Consider the following 22,573-nt stretch of genomic DNA (forward strand, 5'->3'; position numbering starts at 1 on the left):
TTGTTGTTTACAATATCATATTTTGTGTTTGTCTGTTTATAAAAAAAAACATCTTTTGAAATGTGATTTTATTATACTCAGAAAAAATATACATCAACGGACATTTAAAAACCGAATGGTGGCTAGCTGCCTTGTCACTATACCCCATTATTTGTCAAATTAAAGAAATCCTCAAAAATGGAATACAAAATGCATTCGAATGAAACACTGTCTCATATAGGGGAAATATTTGTATTTCATATTTGTTAGAAAACAAAATGCAGGATACTATGTTTTACCCTTACACTTTACTGTATTGTGCATTGATTACAAATATGGAATTGGATGTGAAGAACACTATCTTAAGAAGGAAATATCAGAGCAATGTCTGAGAAACACAGATAAAAAATGATTTTACAATATTAGTCAATGCTCCATGATCTTAGCTTCATAGATGTATGATGTGCATTCAGTCAAAAAGATGGCACAAGTACATTGCAAATCACCACAGCTTTTAACATCCCCAACAGTGTAATAGGTTTCATAATGACCCCAAATCTCAAGATGTTATCAGTCAGAGGTTTGTCATGAGCATAGTTGACTCCTGATGATATCTGGATATACACTGACTTACTACTACTGATATTCAACAAAAGACATTAACAATCAACCAATGTGAGGCATAAATAATAGCAACCACAGAAAACTATTTGGTTATTATAAACCTTTCCCCTTTGTGTTGCAAGACTGGGGAGGACATCGTTTTGCTTGAAAAAAAAAATCCCCAAACATGAATAATCAGGGAATAACATTATATATTTCATACATAAAATGTATCTGTGCCACAGCCTGATGTAAGCATGCTTGAAGTGTATCTGTTTAGTAACTTGCATACTAATATTACCCTTGAACACTGTATTTATAAACAAGAACAGACTACATTTGACTTATATATTTCAAAAGAAATACCACTTCGGATGTATAATACGTTCAAGTACTTTAACATGGGATATATCAGGCTTCTCTTGCTGTGCAGAAGAAAAAAATCCTTACAAGCACACACAAAATATTTTGAAGGATTCTTAAAATGTCAAATCCTAGCACAGGCACCATCAGTTTAAACAACACATTCCTCTTTTAAAATGTCCACACAAGTATCCATTTCTAATGTGGTGTGGTTATTTTCACCTTGACCTGAATACATTTGTAGAGCATCCTTGACAACCTCAAACATTCCAAACAATTCTACAAATGGTGTTTCTGTCCTGCAGAGGTATGTGGCAAATAAAGCACAAATTTGACACTGCAAGGCAGCTGACCCAGAGCCTCACACTGAGTCGCCCATGTCTGTTTTATTCATAGTATGGGGCAGTTCTGGCCACAGCGCAGCTGCAGTGACTCTGTGGAGTCCTCCTCCTGCAGAGTTCTACCTCCAATGGTCTGAGACCGAGCCGGCCGCTCCACGGCAGCTCCCCCTTGTGGGTGAATCTTTCCATCTGGAAGCTTGAACTCCACAGAGGCAAACGAGGAGAAGCTGCTGTTCTTCTTGGCCCATGTCTTTGCTGGTTGCTCTTGTGGGGAGACCCTGTTCCCCCTCGTGACTTCTCCATGCCTACCACTGCCATTGCTGCTGCTCTTGTAATTTAGGAAAGGGTCTGAGTCACTACTGTGTGGTATTGTGAAATACGTGCATTTAGGGGTTGACGGCTTAGCCATCTCCTCCAACTCCGATGAGGATATGACAGCGAGCGGGGACTGATGGTTGAGGTACTGTGAGGACGGTACATCTTCATCCTGACCTGAGTCAACAGAAGATGAGTCCACTTGGTCATACATTCCCATGGTCAATGGAGGTGATGTTCGGATGAGGTGGTTTTCCTTCAGCAGCCACCTGCCTTTGTCAATTAGCACACCTTCGCGGAGATCTGTTTGAGAGTAAAAAGACAAGCACTGCACAGATTCTGAATCTCCGTTCAATGAACTTGATAAGTATGTGTTATCCTGGTGTGAGACCATTGATGCAGTGTCCTGATTAGAGTTGAAGCTAAACACACTTTTCAGATCAGATTTTGGGGTAACATTTGACTTTTGACCTAAGGGAGACGTGGCGGAGCCATTCTCAGTTATAGCACTGAGTTTGCCATCTGACTCTTCACTGTTTTGATCTATCTGATCATGTGAAGTGGACACCCTCTCAGGCTCCTCATCTCCTACATCTGTAGAAATGTCAAGAGACAACTGTGACTTCTCTCCACTGTCTGCTGTGTCAGATCTATAGTCAGACAAGTCAGAGGTATTTGGGCTGGGCAATCGTTTCAGACCATACTGACTGTCTATGTTCATTTTGCCGTCGAGCATTTCTGTAATAGACTTTGCTTCACCTACTTCAGGCTGTATTCTCAGATTACCATTGGAGTCATATGTGAAAGTCAGAGACGATGAGAGTAGAGCTTTATTAACAAACGCCAGCAGCTCCTGAGATAACTCCCCAGGGAGAAGAACACCAGGGTAACCCTGTTGGTCATTCTCCTCCTCCTTCTCATCAGGATAGAGCCCATTTTCACTATGAGTATCATTGTGACTCTCGCATGAATCGACACCCTCAAGTGAGTCCTTCTGTCCTTCCACTAAAGCATCTGCTTGTGCTAAATCATCAGCTTGTTTTTTGCTACATTTGTCTTTTGCTAGGCCTGTGCCATCCTCATCTTCCCCAAGGTCGTCCGACTGCTGCACATGACCCTCCTCCTCTTCCCCAAGGTCATCCGACTGCTGCACATGACCCTCCTCCTCTTCCCCAAGGTCATCCGACTGCTGCACATGACCCTCCTCCTCTTCCCCAAGGTCATCCGACTGTTGCACATGGCCCTCCTCCTCCTCATCATGCTTATCCCCACAGCGACCCTCCTTTTCTGCAGCAAGGTCCACATGATCACTTTCACTTTTGGCTTCATCTGATTGATGGTCTGTGTCATGACCTTTCCAAGACTCAGAGTCTCTGTCCATGTCTTTCGGCACAGACTCTTCTTGACCACTTTCATATCTGGCTTCTTCTGATTGATGGTCTGTGTCATGACCTTTCCAAGACTTGGAGTCTCTGTCCATGTCTTTCGGCACAGACTCTTCTTGACCACTTTCATATCTGGCTTCTTCTAATTGATGGTCTGTGTCATGACCTTTCCAAGACTCGGAGTCTCTGTCCATGTCTTTCGGCACAGACTCTTCTTGACCACTTTCATATCTGGCTTCTTCTGATTGATGGTCTGTGTCATGACCTTTCCAAGACTCGGAGTCTCTTCCCATGTCTTTCGGCACAGACTCTTGATCACTTTCATATTTAGCTTCATCTGATTGATGGTCTGTGTCATGACCTTTCCAAGACGCTGACTCCCTGTCTATGTCTTTCAGCACAGACTCTTCTTGACCACTTTCATATCTGGCTTCTTCTGATTGATGGTCTGTGTCATGACCTTTCCAAGACTCGGAGTCTCTGTCCATGTCTTTTGGCTCAGACTCTGTTAGGGGTGTGAGAAACCGTTCATTATCTATATCCTCTGATTCTCCTGTTCGGGATCCTGTTTCTTCACATTTGATGCTCTCTTCTTCATTACTGAGACTTCTTCCTTCTTCTATTGAATTGAAAGCCTTTACTGTCTTTGTCTGAATGTTGCTGGGCTCCTCTACATTATCTTCATCCATAGAATCTGCCTTCTCTACATTATCAGTATATGCTACAGGCATAACTTCCACTTGTTCCCTCTCCTCCACATCATCAGCCTTAATAACAGTGTTTGCAGTCTCTGGTTGTGAGCCTTCCTCAGGGGTCCCTGTGGGAGGTTCTTCTGCATCATGATAAGTCATCTCTCCCTCAACAAGAGAAGACATTTCCTGTCGCAGTTCTTCAGACATACTAAGCTCCTCCATCAGCTGTTCAATACCAAATGCTTGATCTTCGTTTTGGTCGCTTGCCTCTGACTGGACATCTAGGGCAAACTCTCGCTCCACATTTTTTTGGTGATTCTAACGGACCATCTTCAATGTCATATTTCTCTTGGAAATCTTTCCAACTCTCCTGAAATTTAGGAGATGTCGATTTACGCAGATCGGAAAGACTAGCCCTGAGCTCTTCCTCGTCCTCTGTGTTGGCCAGCTTTTCAAGAGACTGCATCACCTTTAGGGCCTCAGGACAGCTGTTTTTCCCACTGTTTAGGCCCTCGGAACTGTTGCTGCTTTGCCCACTGTGTAGTGAAGGCTGTGATCCCCGGCCGGAGGAGCCATCCTTCAGTGTCATGACGGACAAGAACGAGAGGAGTTTAGTAGAGGAAGCGCCAAAGACAGAAGCCACCTGGACAGAGAAGTCAGGGAGGCTGCGGGCTTTCTCCAAGGAGAGATGTCGCGTAGGGCTAACAGCCAGTCTTATGGACTGCATAGAGGCACACAGCTGCTGCAACATTGGCTTCATACCTCCCTTAAAGCTTGACCCGGTGTCCTGTGGTGACTCACTCTCAAGTGGGAAAAGAGCTTCAGTGGACTTGTGTGCTCTCATCTGCCTCTCCTGATCAGCAGGATGGATCCGAACACTCGGCATCGATCTACAGAAGCTCCTCATTCTTAGAGGGCTGTCATCAACCAGCTCTCCATCACATCTTATCTGAATGACTGGTCCAGATAGTTCTTGTGGTCTATCATCAGCATTTTCATCTGCAGATAACCCCTCTTCCTCAGGACTGAAGTGTGCAGACGCACTCATTATTCCCTCAGACCTCTCTGATGAGGAAGTGCCGATGCGAAACTCTGCCTTTCTCTCCGACTCAAGATAGGTTGTCCCCTCTATATCAGTGTCTGGCTGCATCTTCTCAAGCCAACTGTCCACATACTGATGCACATCTGAAGGAGGGGCACTGAGGAAAGGCATTGAAATGCTCCCAGATAGATTTTCTTTGGGGGTGTTCAGGTTATCTTCATGCAGAGATTTGGGCTTGGTTGCAACCTTTTTGATTCGGCCTGGATTGGTTGGTGTCATTGACTTCCTCACATTGGGCAGAGGTCCCTGGGAGTCTGCAATGTGCCCTCTAGGTGTTGAGCCTCTGGATGTGGCCACTCCCAAATGGAGAGCCTCAGTAGATGATAAGACCCTCTTTGTTCCAGTATTTGTAGATGTGGTACTTCTAACAGAAGACATTTCACTTCTGTTGCCCTTTCTTTCTCTCTTTGATTTGTTGGTTTTCTGGCTCTTGGCACTCTCTGCCGAACTCAAATATTTCCTCTCTGAACCACTGACACTGAGGCTCTCAGCTGAGTTTGTATTTTCTAAAACTTGTAAATTGTCCATCGAGTTGTCTTTTTGTATGCTTGTGTAATTATCAGAGCCAGAGGTAGCTGCTTCCTCTATCTGGGCCACACTCTCCATGTCGAGGTCCTGGCTATTGCAGTGCTCAGATTCTTCCTGCACAAACTCCTTGAGCTTTGATTCAGACACTTGACTGTGATGACAAGAAGAATCTATTTCATGAGGAATGACCTCTTCATCTCCCTCTTCACTTTGGCTTGGTAAGACCTCTGGAGAATTGCGATCCTCCTCATCAGCTGATCTGACCCTTGCTTTCCTCTCTGCGTTGTGGCTTGAGAGTACTCCTTCACTGATGCATTCCTCATCATCAGCAGACAAACTGTGTGGATTGTTGTTTGTGGGGCTTCCTTCTCCGTGTGTGGAAGCCACACCCTCCTGTTCTGAATAGTAAACACTGTGCACAGAGTAATCTTTAGCCATATCACTGGCCTCATGTTCAGGTGAGTTTGCAGGAGGTGAAGAAGCTTGTGTATTCACAGACTCTGGGCGTTTTGCCTCCTCATCGCTGGCCTTATTTGGAGAACACATGTCCTCCTCTTTTAGTTCTGCACCTTCCTCTAAAGGGCTTTCTCTAGGGGAGTGAACATATTCTTCACAATATTCTGAGGGTAATTCTATGGCTTCAGAATAACTCATTTCTTCCTTATTCGCACTCTCTGAACTGTCCACATGTGAAGTCCCTTTCCTGCTACTTGCAGGTGATTTAGTTGTATCATAATCCCTTGCTATGCTGCACTCTTCCTCTAGAGGGCTTCCTCCACTTTCCTCCTGTGATGTGTGGTCTTTGCACTGGAGATCAACCCTATCTCCTTCTTTCATTTGAGCAATAGACATAACTTCGACTACTTCGCTGTCCTCTATATCATTGGCCCTAATAATTGTGCTTGTGTATGTGGTCTCTGGATATGAGGTTTTGTCAGTGGTCCCTGTTTGTACTTCTGTTGCATCATGATAAGTAATTTCCCCCTCAGCTAGAGAGGATATCTCTTGTCTCAATTCCTCAGACATACTAAGCTCTTCCATCAGCTGTTCAATGTCAAATGCTTGATCTTTGTTTTGATCACTTGCCAGTGAATGTACCTCCAATATAAATTCCTGCTCTGAATTCTTTGGTGACAGTAAGGGGTTATCATCAATGTCATACTTCTCACGGAAATCTTTCCAGCTCTCCTGAAGTGTGGGCGATGTAGACTTGCGTAGATCTGAGAGGCTGGCCCTCAGCTCCTCCTCATCCTCCGTACTTGCCAGCTTTTCAAGAGACTGTATCACCTTTAGGGCCTCTGGATAGCTGCCCTTCCTACTCGTCAGTGCAAGTGACTCTTGGCTCTGAGAGCGGTCCTTTAGTGCCATGACAGACAAGAACGAGAGGAGTTTAGCAGAGGAAGCACCAAAAACAGAAGCTACCTGGACAGAGAAATCAGGAAGGCTCTGGGCTTTCGCCAAGGAATCAGCCTGGTTTGGGATAACAACCCGTCTTATGGACTGCAGAGATGAGCATAGCTGCTGTAACACTGGTTTCATACCTCCCTTTAAGTTCGCCTCAACATCCTCTGATGGCTGTGTGTCGAGTGGAAAGAGAACTTCAGCTGATTGATGCAGTTTGTTTCGACAATCCTGTTCAGCGGGGTGAACGCGGACACTTGGCATCGATCTACAAAGGCCTCTCATTCCGTATGGCTCGTCAACACACAGCTGGCTCTGAGTAGGTTGTTGTTGTTCTTGTCCTTCCTCAGATTTATCCTCTGCCGACAAATTCTCCTCTTCCTCACTGATTATCTCTGAAGCACTGTTTTCCCAAGACCCTTTTGATGCAGCTTTTCCAGCCTCTGCCTCAGTAAGATTCAACTCCTCCAAGTAGGGAACAGAGTCTGGTTGCATTTGTTGAAGCCAGGTCTCCACATACTGTTGGACAGAGGGTGGGGAGCATAACCGAGGCAATGAAATACTCTCATTGATTTCCCTGTTTTGTTTTGGTGATTTAACCCTGTCATCACTCATGGACTTTTGCTTTAGAGTTGACATTTTGGTGTGACCTTGATGTGACACTAAGATATCCTGTACATTTTTCCTTTTGGGTTTTTTAGGCTTCTCAGACTCAGAACTGTTCAGATTATGAGCCAGGTCTCTGACTGCACTCTCATCTAAAATTAGCCCTTGCTCTGCTGATAATGCCGACATGCTGCTTTTGCTGGCAGAGACTTTACCTCCATTATTATCCTTCTCCCTCTTTTTTACTCTGCCCGTCTTTTTACTTTGAGCACTCTCTGGTGAACTTCCTGTTTTTCCTATGTTGTCAGATGAATTTGTTCTTTTGACAGTCTTTGAGGACTCTGTCTGTGTAGTTCTTTGCTTTTTGTCTGATCCAGAGGACAAAGGAGATGCATTTTTATGTGTTCTAGATGTGAGTGTTCTCTTTTTCTTACTGCCAGGACTTATATGTGTGGCATCTTCATTTGCAGATGAGGATTTTTGTCCTGTGCTCCTGCCTGTTGCTAATTTGGTCCTAGTCGTTTGTTGAGGGGCCATGCTTTCTGATGACAGAGAGAACATCTCATCTTTCTTCCCATTATTAGAATCTGATGTTGATGACAGTCTTGTAAGATCTACATCACAGTCATTATTCGATGAACAAGGCCCTGAGTCTGTGGAACCTGGCTTACTATGTGCCACTGGTGCACTATGACTGGGTCTCTTTTGTGCAACATGCTGAGGATTTGCGAGGTAGTTGTCATAGCTACCCGGTGGCTGGGGCTCATATATGTGCATAAAAGTCTCTGTGACGTCAAGACCACTTTTTTGAATCTGGAGGACCTCTGACACACCTGAAGCCCTTAGTGAGGAATGTAGTGTGCTTTGCTTGGCCTCTGCAGATCCTGTTTTTCTGGGTTTTGGTACTGGTCTGATGTTACTCGTGCTGCTACTTCTGACCACACAGTACCCTTCAGTGACCTCTCCCTCTGATGTGCGCTCCATGTAAGAGTATGTTCCCACAGTGCTTTCTTGAACCTCTGTCTCTGTTACTGTGGTTATGTTCTCCACTGATGCGTTGTTACTTTTCACGCGTCTTGGCCCTGGTGTTGGGGTCCGCTTACTGTGCTTGAGGTTCCTGGAAGTCTCAGCCAAAGCACTGTTGCAGTGGCCTCCTTCTTGCTCCTTGAAGGCGACTGTCCTCCCAGATGAGGTGTGCTGTGCGCTGTGGCCTCCATTTCTGGAGGAGTCATTGTTGACGTCTGGAGAGTTGGGACCTGATACGGGCTGCGTGGCATGCATTTTGGTCTGTTGGCAGGAGACGCTTGTGCGGCTTAGCGTAGTAGTCCAGTGTATCATCTCCTCCTGTTTTATTGTGAGCCGTACTTTCATTTCAACGGTCATACTACCGTCCTGGTTCACGCGGAAGGATTTCTCTATGTCATCCTCTGTTGGCATTATGGGACAATCCTTTCCAGTGACACCTGCCTTGCCAACACAGGGTTCCATGTCAACAGATTCTGAGGGTTGGTTCAGCTCGGTCTCCAGAGATCCGGAGTGGTGACTTTCATGCTCAGACAAACTTTCACTGAGGGACTTCTTGATCTGATTCACAAAGTATCTCTCAGATGACAATGAGAATTTCCTTGATCTTGTGCTGCTGGTTGGAGATTTCTTTTTATCTTGATGTGTGAATAGAATGAGATTTGGACCATGCAGCCCAGTGCCACGGAAGAAAAGACAGGAAAAGGCAGGGGAATAAGAGGACAGAGGTTTAAAATAAAATATGAATGTAACACTTAGAATTAGAAATCAACTGATGGATCCTATATGCAATTTCGTTTTACATAATCATTAAAGCCTACAATATTGTATTTGGTAAGAATGCTTTTCATTAGCATGTGCAACATGAATGAATACAGTAGGCAATATATTTGGCCAGCAACAGCATGCTCTGTTAATTCTGCAAACCTACCACCACAAATAGAATTAAATTCTGTGGGAAACACTGCACAGTATTACTAACGTACACTTGCTCTGTAATTCAACTGAAAATATGTATAACTTCAGTATGATTTGGTTGAGTATGTAAAAATGCTGTGAAACAGTATGTTTGAGTGGTCAGACTGATTGCATGCTTACATATTTGAGGCGGGGCTCTGATCTGATCCATCAGAAAGCCTGACTGTGTCGTTGGCGGTGGTGGACCTCCTTGGAAGTTGAAGTTCAAGAGCCTGAAGGGCTCGTTGCCAGCAGCAACAACAACACCGGAGCACAGTATAAGGCCGGCAAGGCCCTCCACCTGTTGGATGAAAAGACAAGTGTCTCCTTATGGTGCTGAACATGAACACAAATGTTTATGTTAAGCATGTAGTTTTGAGGCAAAAAATAGGAATTTTTAAACATTATTATTTCCCAATGTTTAAGTGTTTGCAGTTTCCCTATGTTGCTGTGTTGTGTGCTGTGTGCAGTTTCATGGATAAAGAAATGTGAACAAATTAAGTAGCCTAAATCACAGAAATCGAGTATCAACTATCATCATCAACATCAACTATCAACATCGACTCTAAAAGGTGTTACCATTCCTTCTGAACAACAGAATTATTTTGAAGTGCAGAAGCATTTTATTTTTGTAAAACAAAATCTACTGGAAATGGGAACTAGAAATAACAGTGGTAAAAAAAAGTTAAGGGGCATTTGATGTTAAATCCAGTATTAAACCAAGACACGTGTATGGGTCCTTGCCCACAGTCCTGAGTCACTGCCAAGGCCAGGCAGATGGTGACTGTATTGACCTCAGTTTACTTAGTCCCACATAGGTGGTGTTTGACTGTGTGACAGAACGTAGAGATCAGGAGTTCAACATCACAATAACTTCTACTGACAAGACTACAAATGTTAGACTACAAAATATGTCTGCAGATTACTGAAACATTGTTTACAGTAATTTCACAGTGTTTTTTACTATATATTTGTACCTCAACTTTTTACAGCATACTTAAAAGGTGCAAACAGATCTGATATAGAGTACAAATAACATAATAGAAATGTAGTGACAGTGTCAGTGATAGTGAAAAGATTTGTTTTACCCGTCTCCCGTCTGGAGTGAACAGCTTCACAACTGGAAACTGCATAACCTGACAAAGATAATCCAAAAGTGCATCAAAAGTTGGGGCAGTCTTCCTTTGCAAGACCACTATGCGTTTCACAGTGGGGTCCCTATTCTTGTAAACCACTAGTCTTTTTGGTGTCCGCACTGTGACATTTCTATCAATCATTCTTTCGGCCCTGCTGCCAAAATCAGCTCTTCTAGGTATTTGTCTGAGGTTCCCTCTGCGTTTAGCACTGATGGGTCTGGTCGTATTCCAGGGGACCTGTCTCCGGTTGGCCTGCTCAAGGTTCAGAGGTTTGATTCGCTTCTGGTCAGAGCACACATAGGACCCCCCATCCTGAAATTCCTCCAAGGCACGAATGGAGTTGGTTCCCCTTGGTGTGGTAATGGTGCGCACCCCAAATGGCAGAGGCACTTTTTTGGAGAGGGCATCCAGGAGGGCATCGTAGGTTTTAAATGTGCGTCCGTTGATGACCATGCGCAGGCCACCAAACTGAGGGTCTCCGCTCTTATAGAAGCAGACCCGTTTTGAGGTGATGGGGTTGGAGGTAGGAGGAGGCCGAGCCCGGGAGGCCAGCGTCTGCACGCTCCCCGGGGACAGACCCGCATGGAGCAGGTCAGGGTGGGGAGTGACGCTCATGTTGCTGGTGCGGTGCTAGGAAGCAGAAGGGGACAGTTTATTGAGCAGATACGGGACATTTATGGAACCTCACAGTATCTGCACTAGTAAACAGATATCTCTGTCTCATTTCAACTCTCTAACAATTCTGCCAACTAAACTGTAAAACAGAATTCAACCTACTTTAAATAACGACCAACATGCAAAGTGAGGCACAGAGTTAATTGTCTTGTGAAGTAAAGTTATCATGTGGCGTGCGGCAGGGTTGACCTGACCGGATGTTTGCCATATATAAATTAACAAATTAACCGACAGATTATTCAATTACCTTTAGTTAGACTTTGCACATTGTCTGTCATTTGAATTAGGGTCAAAAAACAGATTGAAGAATCACACCATGAAAATAGCAGAATCACACCATGCATACAAACCTCCAAAGAGGAAAAAATCCCTGCAATAATACAGTAAACAACTGTAACAGTGCAATCTTAAGAAATATTAATTTGACAAGTATAGCAGACATTTCAAATCTATGAAACTTAAGTTGTCAAAATGGATTGTCTTTTTAGAGTCAGTGTAGTATTTAGTTTAGCCAGTGCATTCCTTGTTGTTGTAGCAACTATAGCACACTTGAAGTAACAACTATGAAAATACCTCAATTTTACTGTAAACTCAAACAGATGTCAAAACCGTATATCTACAAAACACTTTATCATACCTGATATCACATTTTGAAGAAGGCCTTTCCTTTGAAAAAGGTTAAATAGCACGGCTGACTCCCATAGCCAAGCTAGTGAAAAGCTGATCAACAATGAATGCAGGGCTATTTTGGGACGGGCAGCATCAGAGTCAATTTGCATAATCTACGCCCATAGTTAATCAGCATTTTACACCAAGTTAATGTATAGAGTGCAAAAGGCAAAACAGACCATATCATTTCGACAAATTTTACTTTGCTCAGTCTGACATTACCATGATAATAAATTTTTAAGGAAATAAAATGCTTTTGAGAAGAGAGAGGGTGGAGCTGAAGCTGGTGAGACAGTGAGACTGAAAGAGAACAGATTCAGTTGTCAATGTGCCATGTTGAGTGTTCAAACCTAACCTCAAACACATTTGTGTGAATCATTTTTATTATTATTATTATTATTATTATTATAAGACTTAAGTCTAGCTTTTCTTCCTGCTTTCGTGCAATCGTGTGACATCACAAATGTGGTTAAAACAGAGTCTAATTTTCTAGGAGAGATGTAAGCAGGTCTAAGCAGTCTTTGGCTAATAGGGATTAGATGAGCGGTTTTACACCATGACTGACAGCTAGGGAAAGGAAGTGTACTGGGGGGATGCATCTGCCTCTCCACAGGAGGGAATGGGCACATCCCTGGGTAACAGCAAGCACCTGGTGGTGGCCAGAGTCACAACACAGATATCACAGCCCCCCCTGATCGCAGAAGAGGGATGAGGCCAGGGATGAAGACAGTGTGACACAGTGCACATCTAAAGCCAATAATCTCTCAGGAAGATGTGGTGCTGCCTCCTATTGGTTCACAGCTTACCGTGAGATGTCTTGAAAGAGCAGCATTATACTGGATGTATACAGCATGCAAAATCTAGCCGTATTGCATGTAATGTTTGGTAAAGTTATGAAAATGGGGCAGCCGTGGCCTACTGGTGTGTGCTTTACCTCACTGTGTGCTGAGTGTGTTCCACTAATTCACAGATTGGGATAATGCAGAGACCAAATTTCCCTCACAGAATCAAAAGAGTATATTATACTTATACTTAAACAAAATCATGTGTGGTGGTATACTGCCGTTTTGACCTTATTCTACCCAGGTTGTTTGGTCCAAATGTAATGCAGATGCAATGTGTTCGTCCTTTTATAGTTGTATCTCTAGAAGGATTAAGCATTCAGTGAAGTACTAAGTGCAAGACAAGGGCATAGTTCACTGAAAGGACACTTAGAGAGAAGTCCAGAGGAAAGAGAGAATCTATCTCTTAAACATCTTTAGATAATTGAGACGACATAGATGGGAGCGTATACCTATGTTCCCCGGGTCCTATGGTGCCCGCTTTGTATGGGACCGGGGAACATAGGACCCTTTTTTAAAACCCTAACCCCGAGCGGGGAACATAAGACCCGGGGAACATAGGGATGACCCCACATAGATAGCAGACAAACTACCAATGACCCCACAGACAGTAACGCTTAGGTGATTTCATCAATTTGATCTGATCAATCTGATATCACTCAACTAAAATAAATATAACTGTATGTGTAAAAGTTTTAATATTTTAATTATTTATTTAACTTAGTTTTAATTGTAACAAAGTAGGCTACAGCACCAACTTAACCTCTTTGGAAGTAATTTTTATATGGTGAGATAAGGTAAATTGGGACATCAAGTAAAATGGGACGAATTTGGTTTTAGACCTTTATGTCATTAAATATTAGCTGCCGATCAGAAAACATGTCATTATATTGTCACCCTGTTTAGCATTTTAAATAGTTTTATTTGTGATCTACCAAAAAGTGTCCCAAATTTGCCTCATCATCTGATTATTCATTTTTCATTCTGTGTATAATATCATATAAAATATTATGAAATGATATTATATTACAATAATTAAACACTGAATGCATGCATATTTGTAACCTTGGAAGCAAAAGATATTTACTTGTAAAGATATTTGGGGACATTATGAAGTCATATTTTCCCTTTAGGATGCCTCTGTCATTGTAAAATAGTAGCCTATCTGGTGCAAGCATAAAATGATCTATATGAAATTCCAATGTTCTGTGTTTTGGTGTTGGCCAGTCAATATTTTTGACACTTCCGTTTGTAATTTCCTCCTGACCACCCAGTAAGGGGAAAAGATTGTTATTGGGTCTGTCCATCGATCTCTGTGTGTATGTCTACTCATCCTCATCAAGTAATTCTATTTATATTATACTCTTTTGATCCCCTGAGGTAAATTTGGTCTCTGCATTTATCCCATCCATGAATTAGTGAGCACACAGTGAGGTAAAGCACACACTAACCCAGAGCAGTGAGCTGTCTGCTACAGTGGCGCTCAGGGAGCAGTGAGGAGGTGCCTTGCTCAAGGGCACTTCAGCTGTTCAGCAGTGCTCAACCACTTCCCCCACCCATATTTTTCCTACTCGTCAGGGATCGGACCGGCAACTCTCCAATTTCAAGCCCGAATCTAGCCATGGCTGCCCCTTATCACAATTTTAGTTGCGATATTCAAGAATGTGTTATATATGGCAAGTGATTTTAACATTTACCCGCTAGACTGGATCTGTATTGCAGATATCTGTAATTCAGTTTTGCCTAGTCAAAACGAACATTTTAGATATCCGCAATTGAATTCTTCCTATCCATAATTGTCATTTCCGATATCCACAAAGACATTCTTCCTAGGACAAATGACGCCACATTTGCCATTCATTTCTATGGGGTTTATCATTACGGATATCTACAATTCAGTTGCAGATATCCACTATGTGAATTACGGATATCTGCAATTGAATTGTAGATATTTGTAATTCCAGTTAGAGATATCTACAATTTGATTCTGACTAGTCATAACTCCATGGAAAAGAATGACAAATGTGGCGTCATTTGTCTAGGAAGAATGTCTTTGTGGATATCTGAAATGACAATTATGGATAGGAAGAATTCAATTGCGGATATCTAAAATGTTCGTTTTGACTAGGCAAAACTGAATTACAGATATCTGCAATACATATCCAGTCTAGCGGGTAAATGTTAAAATGTCTTGCCATACACGGGCTCTGCTACGGATCTAAAGAGCAACGTCTTGCACAATAATTTGCACTAGTCATAATGACGTATGAGATATCTTCACCTTTCATTCTGCCTAGTCAAAACTAAATTACAGATATCTCTATCTGACGTTTCGACTAGTCACAATTACTTTACAGATATCTTGAATGACAATTCCAACTATCCAAAATGTAATTACGACTAGTCAGAAAGACGTTGTTGATATCTACAATGTTAATTCCAGATAGTCAAACTTGCGGGTAAATGTTAAAATCGCTTGTCATAGTTATAGCCTTATAGGGCATGACTGTTGACTTTTTATTTTAGACCTAGCCTACTTTTAGGCCTACTTATCTCTGGCAAAGCCTTCAGTCATTGCTGGACTGCATTCAGCACATCAATTTGGCTACCTGATGGAAGAAGTGCTGTGGCTTTTGTTTACAAAAATTAACACCACTATCAGTGATTTTCCCTTAAGGCGAGACACGGCAGGTGAAAACATCGTTTTTTCATGCACTGGTCAATTTCGAGATTTTGGGCTAATTTGCTACCTTAGCATGTATTCTTTCACACTACTACAACAACAAAGCCCGATTTACACATTTAGGTGTTTATTTCATTACATTTTGTCTACTCGCGCCTGTATATTTCTCCTAAATTCACCAAAAGTTAGTCTTCTAACGTTTCATGCTCTACCGCGACCGTGATACAAAACATAACATGTGTAGTACCGTTGGAAAGCTCTGTTTTTCCTGCATGACGTTGTGCTCTCCAAATATGGACACTTCCTTTGTAACCGCAACCAATCGCGAAAGTTCAAAGGCGAGTCTAGGCTGAGAACGGAATCTCTTGGCTGTGTTCCGAGGCTGTTTTCTCGAATTGAGTTTTTATCATTTTCCAGTAGAAACATCTCAGCCTATGTAGCACCTATGTACACCAAACTTTCCAGATATACACTTAGCAGTATTCTGAAGATATTTACAGAGGGATTTGTTAATAAATCATTCCTGGCCTGATTTATGTGACATTTTAATAAAAAATATATGGCAAAAATCGTTTTTTTAAGGCTATGGACAGTATATTCTGATTTCCTAGGTAATGAAAGCAGATATCCTGAAATCCCTCTGTAATTTTATTTTTATCTTGTATGCAAACAAAATGAAAGAATAATTTTGTACCAGGCTTTATCATATGTTCAGATCTATCTACCAAAAATATATGCAAATTTGCGCATATTTAATGAGATAATGCCTAATTTGCATAATTAAACATTCAAATTTCAAAAACTTGTAATACATTTTTTGTTCATACTTGTGTAAGTAATCAACTGAGGAAGTTTCATGGTGATGTCTATTATTTAAAATGTTTACCCTATTCACCTGTAGTGTCTCGCCTTAAGAGATAAAAAGGTCTTAAAAGTCTTCAGATCTTCATAGCCTATGTGGGTCCTCCATCTTGGACATGGGCTGATTCGGTTTGTATTAGGCTACAGATGCTGGAATTTGATTTCATTGCCTTTGTATTGCTGAGTTCAGCGCCACTTGTTAGGAGTTGGCCTGCCTTTGCCACTCTTTCTTGGAAGACTTTAAATATCGTTTTAAAAGTCGCTGATAACTAAATGAAATAGGCCTACATTTGAATTAAATGTTCACATTTAGCGATTCACATTAAACAATTTGTCAGTGCATCTGTCCAAAACCCACACTGTCAGAAATGTTTCACTCAGACATGACCAGAGTTCCACAAAAATAGGCTGATTGTAGGATAGCACACTCCACCAAGACATTCACATATTTACGAAATAGATTGCAGGGGGGGGGTTGTAGGCTAACTCTTTATTAAGCAGTTAGGGCCAGGCAGGCAGAGGAATATTGAAGAATATGCCTGAGTGGAGCTTGAACTCATCTGTTCATTATCCTGTTCGGTAAGCGATTGGTATGGTCTGATAAATGGGTGTACGTCTCATGCGCTGCAGCTTTGCTCGCGGCAGCCCGCCGGTGGTTTGTTGTGTGGGTACGCGACACCATCGTTTTTAATCTGTTTTAATTTCTGTCTTGATTAACGTACACAATGGGTAAAACGGACGAGGATGAAATCATTAGGATTGCGAAGAAGATTGATAAAATGGCGCAGAAGAAAACGGCGGTGAGGTTTTTGGCATGATTGAATGAATGTGTCCCTTCTGTCCCAGACAAGGCAGGAGGCTAAAACGTTAGCCCTGTGAGGTTGCTAACGTAACACAACACGTAAACAGATTGCTAACATGCTAGCTATGTAAGATTGGCAAAATTGTAATTACTGGGCAAAATTGATCACAGCCACTTTTGCATGTTGCTCTTATAATCAGCGGCATTGCAGAAACTGAGTAAGCAGGTAGAACTAGCTGGAATATAAACGTGTGGGAAATCTAACGTTAACGTTAGCCGCTTGCGATTAGTCCGCCAGCGAACCCGTTGTGAATTAACGTTAGAACACCCTTTTAAGCCAATTTACATGTTTTGGGGCGTTATGTCGTTTTTCCTGCCCCTTTACAGCCGTTTGAAATATTTATTTACGTTGCTACATTCACTTTTAGAGCACGAAAGTAACGTTTGCAACATATACAGTGATCATAACAAATGTTAGCCATCCCATGTTAGCTAGTTAGCTGTTGTATCATTAACGTCACGTTGCAAGTATCCTCCAGTTAGATATGATAGCTAGGATACCCTTCTTGAGCGAGAGGTTTTATTAGACTAGTATGGCGTTTTTTCTGGGCATACACCGAAACGTTAAAGCAACACCAAACAACTTTTCCTCTGTCACACGCACCATTTGTTTATCCAGCACCGGCTTTGCAAATGACAATGTCCACAGACAAGGTACAACATGTTGCATGATTTTATTAAAGTATGATGTATTGCGACATCAGATGCAAGTCAAATTTTAGTTTCTTATGTCTCATTCCATCGAACTACAGATCCGCTACCTGATCCGGCAAACTTACATAGTGCGGTTATAGTCGATAGAGGGCTGCGAAGCGAATGCAGAAAGTGCCGTTCACCCTGTTATGAGTTGATGAACCACTGAAACGATTTTGGAAACATTATTTTAAGGTACAAAAAACTCTTTGGTGTTGCTTTAACTTGGCGTTAAGTTAACAGGAGGTGGGCTTGCTCCGAGTATCGGTTTAACTTGTAATGAAATAAGTTAACGTTGCTCCATTATACTAAATGTAGGTGGATCTCAGACAGCGTACGTTAATCAAACAAATCGTTCAAACAAATTGGTTATCAAGCTAGTTCTGAAGTCGCTTCATGTCGCCAGGGTTTTCGGCTTTAACTGGCTGTGGCCAGTTAAGTTACAGACATGGCACGTCACATTTGTAACTGGAAATGCAATGTTTCCTTTAGTCTGGTGCTTTAGATCTCCTGAAGGAGTTGAAGAGCGTCACCATGACACTAGAGCTACTACAGGTAAGCCTGGTTTGACAGTTTCCATCATTTATCTTTTCTACTAAAGTTGTTGGCAGCCGTCTCTGATTTTGTCTTTCTTTCTGTAGTCAACCAGAATCGGAATGTCCGTTAATGCAATCCGCAAGCAGAGCACGGACGAAGAAGTTACATCGCTTGCCAAGGGCCTCATCAAATCCTGGAAGAAACTCTTGGGTAAGCTATGATCTTTGTAAACATCGTGCAGCCTTCCCACTTCCCAATTAATAAAACTGTTCATAAGACAATCAACAATTATTGTTTGGCAGATGAGCCTGGTGGTGGTGGTGGTGACAAGTCATCTGAAGAGAAAAGAAAGGAGCCCACAACACCGATGGTAACATCACAGGGCAGTCCTGAGCCCCAAGAAGAGAGGTATAAAAGCCCCGGTTTCCTGTTGTCTTTCGTTCCTGTCATTCCCTCCGCGTCCTGACATTCTAATGTTGCTATGCCCTATGCCTGTTCCTTTCTTCTCTGTCTTGTGTCAGAAGCTCAAGCAGTAATTCCAGCAAGGGTGATTTTGCTGAGGCCACCCCCAACACGCTAATTGCCACCTTCCCACGCGCACCCGTCACCTCCGACTCTGTCCGCCTCAAGTGCCGGGAGATGATCACCAATGCCCTGCAGACAGGAGGCAAGCCTCTCAGAGTTTAGATTACACAGCTCTGGGCTCATCCAGAGATCAAATAGTTCATAGTTTAGTCCTAAATATGCAGACAGTACAAAATATATGTTTAAGAAAGTTGTTGAAAGTTATCAACTCGGAGGATGAACTTGTCATAGCTGACATTTGTAAACTTTAGTGTCCTTTAAGGGAAATATGGAAACGGTTGCCACTTTTGACCAAATGCTGTTTCTTTTTGGCTCCCATAAGATGATCACATTACCATTGGCGCAGACTGTGATGAGCTTGGAGCCCAGATTGAGGAATATATCCTTTGAAAGCACATTGTCTTGTTCTGTTGTTTTGGCATGTTCCATATAGCTTTCAATGAACAAATTGGTTGAGTTTCTTAACAACCTTGCACGCATCTTTACAGAGTTTAAAAACACTGACATGAAATACAAGAACCGTATCCGAAGCCGAATTGCGAACCTGAAGGATGTCAAAAACCCCAACCTGCGGAGGAACGTTCTGTGTGGGAATGTGTCCCCAGAACGCATCTCTAAAATGACTGCTGAGGTAACTTTTCACCAGTCCATGTCATCTGAGCACTTCTTTGATGGGACCCGTGGTTTGATTTGATTTGGGTCATGTTTATTTGTTTGTTTATCTTTGGTAAGTCATCTGGGTGTTTCAGTCAAGTGTAGGCTTTTGAAATTGTAACTGGCGTGGCAATAATGGAGTGACTATTGGACTAGGTCCTGTGAGATGGGTAAATGTACACATAGCTAGATGCTGGAAGAACTACACAAAGTGTCTGTTTCAGCAGCACGTTTGCAGCAGCAGCAAACAGTATTGGGTAGTGCTCTGCAGAATAGAGTACAGGCCAGAGGACTGTCTGTGGTCAGATCACTGTTCTGTGAGAACCATTCTTTGTGTTCTATTGTACTATATGTGAGTTGTACTAATTGCTGCACTAACAATATCCTATTGGCACTGTACCTTGATTGCACCTTGATTGTTGTAACTCAATTTGAATAAAAGCATCAGCTAAATGATTAAGTGTAAATGTAGCCAATCTCCCCATCTTGCAAATAGCTGATCCAACAGCACTGTTATTGCCCCACCAGTATCTGGTTCAACAGCTGTAGAGATCAGTAATAACTACCAAACTACTAGAAAATGGGTATTTAGTGTGAGTGTTTGTCATTCAAATCAAAAAATCAAATGTTCTTATTGGGCTACATTTATCTTTATAGGTTCACATGGCTGCTGGTGGTTTGATATTTTCTGCTTTATATTAATGTGGTGTCCATTCATGCTCCTCTGTCCAGGAAATGGCAAGTGATGAACTTAAGGAGATGCGCAAGAACCTGACCAAAGAGGCCATCAGGGACCACCAAATGGCCCAGACAGGTGGCACTAAAACAGACCTGTTCACCTGTGGGAAGTGCAAAAAGAAGTGTTGCACCTACACGCAGGTAAGTCCAATGTATCTCCCCCAGCGCAGTGATTTTACACAGCAAAACGTCTTTACTTGTGCTAAAGTCTTGTACAACTAATTAGTAGGGGTGTTACGATTTCAATTTTAAATCGGAATCGATCGAAATTGCATCTCAATCTCGAACTTTGAACTCAAAGGTAGAATCAATGATGTAGCCACACCACCAATGACATGTCCAGCATATACTGAATGCCAAGACGCAAAAACAAACACACACGTTAAACTGCGGCGTCAACACTCCTCTAACTTAAGGCTGCAGCCAGTAAAAAAACAAAACATCAACAAACTAAAATCGAAGCCCCTCTTGCTACTCTGAAATCACCGGTGTGGAAGTATTTTGTCGTTCATTCATGTCAATTAACACTAACTTATTCAATTTAGCAGATTAAAAGATGATCTAGTTACAGTCCAAAATTACTTTAAGGCAAAAAAATCTTCGGAGTGTGCTGAAACAATCAAATTATCATTTTGTGTTTCATTTCACTATGTTCACGTCTATGTTTAATGTTCGTTCTGTTTATATCCTCGCGGTTGGAGTGGTTTCAAAATAATAAGCGGTTTTAAAATGAAAGCCCCCGAAACAGAATAGGAAAAGTCCGAAAAATTGAAAGCAACAAGACAAAAAGTCAGCCACATAAGGAATCCATTAATAGTAATATTTTAAAAAGATCGAAAAAATTAATTGAATCGAGGATTTGGACAATCATGACACCCCTCCTAATTAGAATTGCTTGAAAGTTGGCAAAGGCTAAGTTCACAGTGGAAAACGAACAGAACAATTTAGATTATAAAAAGGAAGGAATGTAGTTTTTGAATGACCTGATGGAGAACACTGGACTATTATTTTTTTCTAATCTGCACATTCTGAATCTCAATCAGGTTCAGACTCGCAGTGCTGATGAGCCGATGACCACATTCGTCTTCTGCAATGACTGCGGAAATAGGTGGAAGGTGAGTGTGTTTTCTGTACTGCATTAGTTTGACTGTCACATGATCTTCACAAATCTTCAGACTGTTGCATGATCTTCACAATTTGACCTCACCCAAATGCACTGATAGAAAATGTATGTATGAAAAAGTGTATGAAGCAGTTGGATTTTGGAAGATTGAAAGGGAGTTAAGCTCCAACCAATTTCACGCATGTCTCCTGTTTCTCTTACAGTTTTGCTGAAGATTGGAGCGGTGTCTTCGGCTTGCAGAGAGGTAGCTTAATTCCCAGACCAGGAGTCTGAATCAGTTATAGTTAGGAACTACCTGTTCAGTGGCACCTGGTGCACAGATATGGTCCCAAAAGTCCACTGAATGTTCTTTTCCTTTGGTCACAGAACTGTTTCCTGTGTTTTTATCTTGACATGAAAGTTGGCTCAGCTCTCAGACTCAATGTTGTTGCATCTATCTGTTTATTTACCATCACTTTTTATATGTAGTTTTAACTTTTTGACAACAATGATCACATTTACCTTTTTGTTTTGCTTTGCCCTACTGAGGACTAGTCACATTAATTTAAAATTGGAAGTGAACTGTTTCATGAAATAAATCAAAATGATAAACCCATCACGCCATGTCTTTCTTTCTAGTGCGGTATAACTCTGGGAAAACTGGCTTTATTTTCACTTCAGTTATCAAACTGCAGGGATGTGAGCTCTTTTCAGATGGTGTGGTGAAGGGAGTGTTAGAAGGGAGTGCTAGAAGGGAGTGCTAAAGGAGGCGGTGGCAAAATCTTCACTTGTGGTGAGCATGATCGTATTCAGAGTTTGAAAATGTAGGGGGTCCGTTGTCAAGAATTTCCCTAAAACTACACCTATAAGCAATCCATTGTATGCACCATGTATGATCCCTTACGTTACATAATTGGGACAGGCGTGTTTCCTAAAAAGTAATTTAATTGATCGTTTCTGTTTGTGTGTGTGTGTTTGTATAGCTCTCGTGAAAAATGAGTGAGCTACCCAGCACTAAGACTAAGATCCGTGAGCCGCCCTGTGCCAGCTGGTTAAACAGTGTTAAAGTAACACTAGGACATTGCAAGGTGACCGTACCAAATTAAACTGGACCTGCATTAACTTGGGAATTGGGATTAGTTCTATACTGTATGTAGTTCAGTGTATGTAGGTTATGTTTGTTCTGGGTAATGCACAGGCATTCAAATGCTGTTATTTTTAGAAATTATGTTAATTATAGG

The 22,573-nt window shown here is 42.0% G+C and overlaps 2 protein-coding genes across 4 annotated transcripts; one reads left to right on the forward strand and one right to left on the reverse strand.

Moving 5' to 3' along the window:
• Positions 1–227: 227 nt before the first annotated feature.
• Positions 228–11,832, reverse strand: LOC125298732 (oxygen-regulated protein 1). The gene is made up of 5 exons (XM_048249567.1): positions 11,744–11,832; positions 10,384–11,061; positions 9,437–9,596; positions 4,094–8,976; positions 228–3,996 (listed from the first exon to the last, which is right to left on the reverse strand). Exons 2-5 carry the CDS (start codon positions 11,044–11,046, stop codon positions 1,336–1,338), a joined length of 8,367 nt encoding a protein of 2,788 aa, XP_048105524.1. The 5' UTR covers positions 11,047–11,061; positions 11,744–11,832; the 3' UTR covers positions 228–1,335.
• A 4,810-nt stretch (positions 11,833–16,642) lies between these two features.
• On the forward strand, positions 16,643–21,948 carry tcea1 (transcription elongation factor A (SII), 1). Of its 3 annotated transcripts, none has more exons than XM_048264004.1 (10): positions 16,643–16,740; positions 18,209–18,271; positions 18,358–18,463; positions 18,556–18,661; positions 18,775–18,920; positions 19,161–19,217; positions 19,315–19,469; positions 20,225–20,371; positions 21,274–21,345; positions 21,557–21,948. In XM_048264004.1, the coding sequence occupies exons 2-10, from the start codon at positions 18,251–18,253 to the stop codon at positions 21,563–21,565; spliced, it is 819 nt and encodes a 272-aa protein (XP_048119961.1). In that variant the 5' UTR covers positions 16,643–16,740; positions 18,209–18,250; the 3' UTR covers positions 21,566–21,948. The 3 variants fall into 3 exon arrangements, with proteins under 3 accessions (XP_048119961.1, XP_048119949.1, XP_048119955.1); XM_048263992.1 differs by lacking the exon at positions 16,643–16,740 and adding an exon at positions 16,763–16,961; XM_048263998.1 differs by lacking the exon at positions 16,643–16,740 and adding an exon at positions 16,763–16,961 and having other exon boundaries at positions 18,778–18,920.
• The last annotated feature ends 625 nt before the right edge of the window (positions 21,949–22,573 follow it).

Source organism: Alosa alosa, chromosome 1 (assembly GCF_017589495.1).
Source record: "Alosa alosa isolate M-15738 ecotype Scorff River chromosome 1, AALO_Geno_1.1, whole genome shotgun sequence".
NCBI classification, from domain to species: domain Eukaryota; kingdom Metazoa; phylum Chordata; class Actinopteri; order Clupeiformes; family Clupeidae; genus Alosa; species Alosa alosa.

Excerpts from the sequence above, each read along its gene's own strand:
- LOC125298732 (XM_048249567.1), bottom strand. The coding sequence starts at position 11,046 with ATGAGCGTCACTCCCCACCCTGACCTGCTCCATGCGGGTCTGTCCCCG. Across the intron at positions 8,977-9,436 it reads CAGAGCCCCGCCTCAAATAT|ATAAAAAGAAATCTCCAACC; the intron begins GTAAGCATGCAA and ends TCACACATCAAG. Across the intron at positions 3,997-4,093 it reads AGGACGAGGAAGAGCTCAGG|AATCACCAAAAAAATGTGGA; the intron begins GCTAGTCTTTCC and ends ATGGTCCGTTAG.
- tcea1 (XM_048263992.1), top strand. The coding sequence starts at position 16,887 with ATGGGTAAAACGGACGAGGATGAAATCATTAGGATTGCGAAGAAGATT. Across the intron at positions 18,464-18,555 it reads ATCCTGGAAGAAACTCTTGG|ATGAGCCTGGTGGTGGTGGT; the intron begins GTAAGCTATGAT and ends ATTGTTTGGCAG. Across the intron at positions 18,921-19,160 it reads CAATGCCCTGCAGACAGGAG|ATGATCACATTACCATTGGC; the intron begins GCAAGCCTCTCA and ends GGCTCCCATAAG.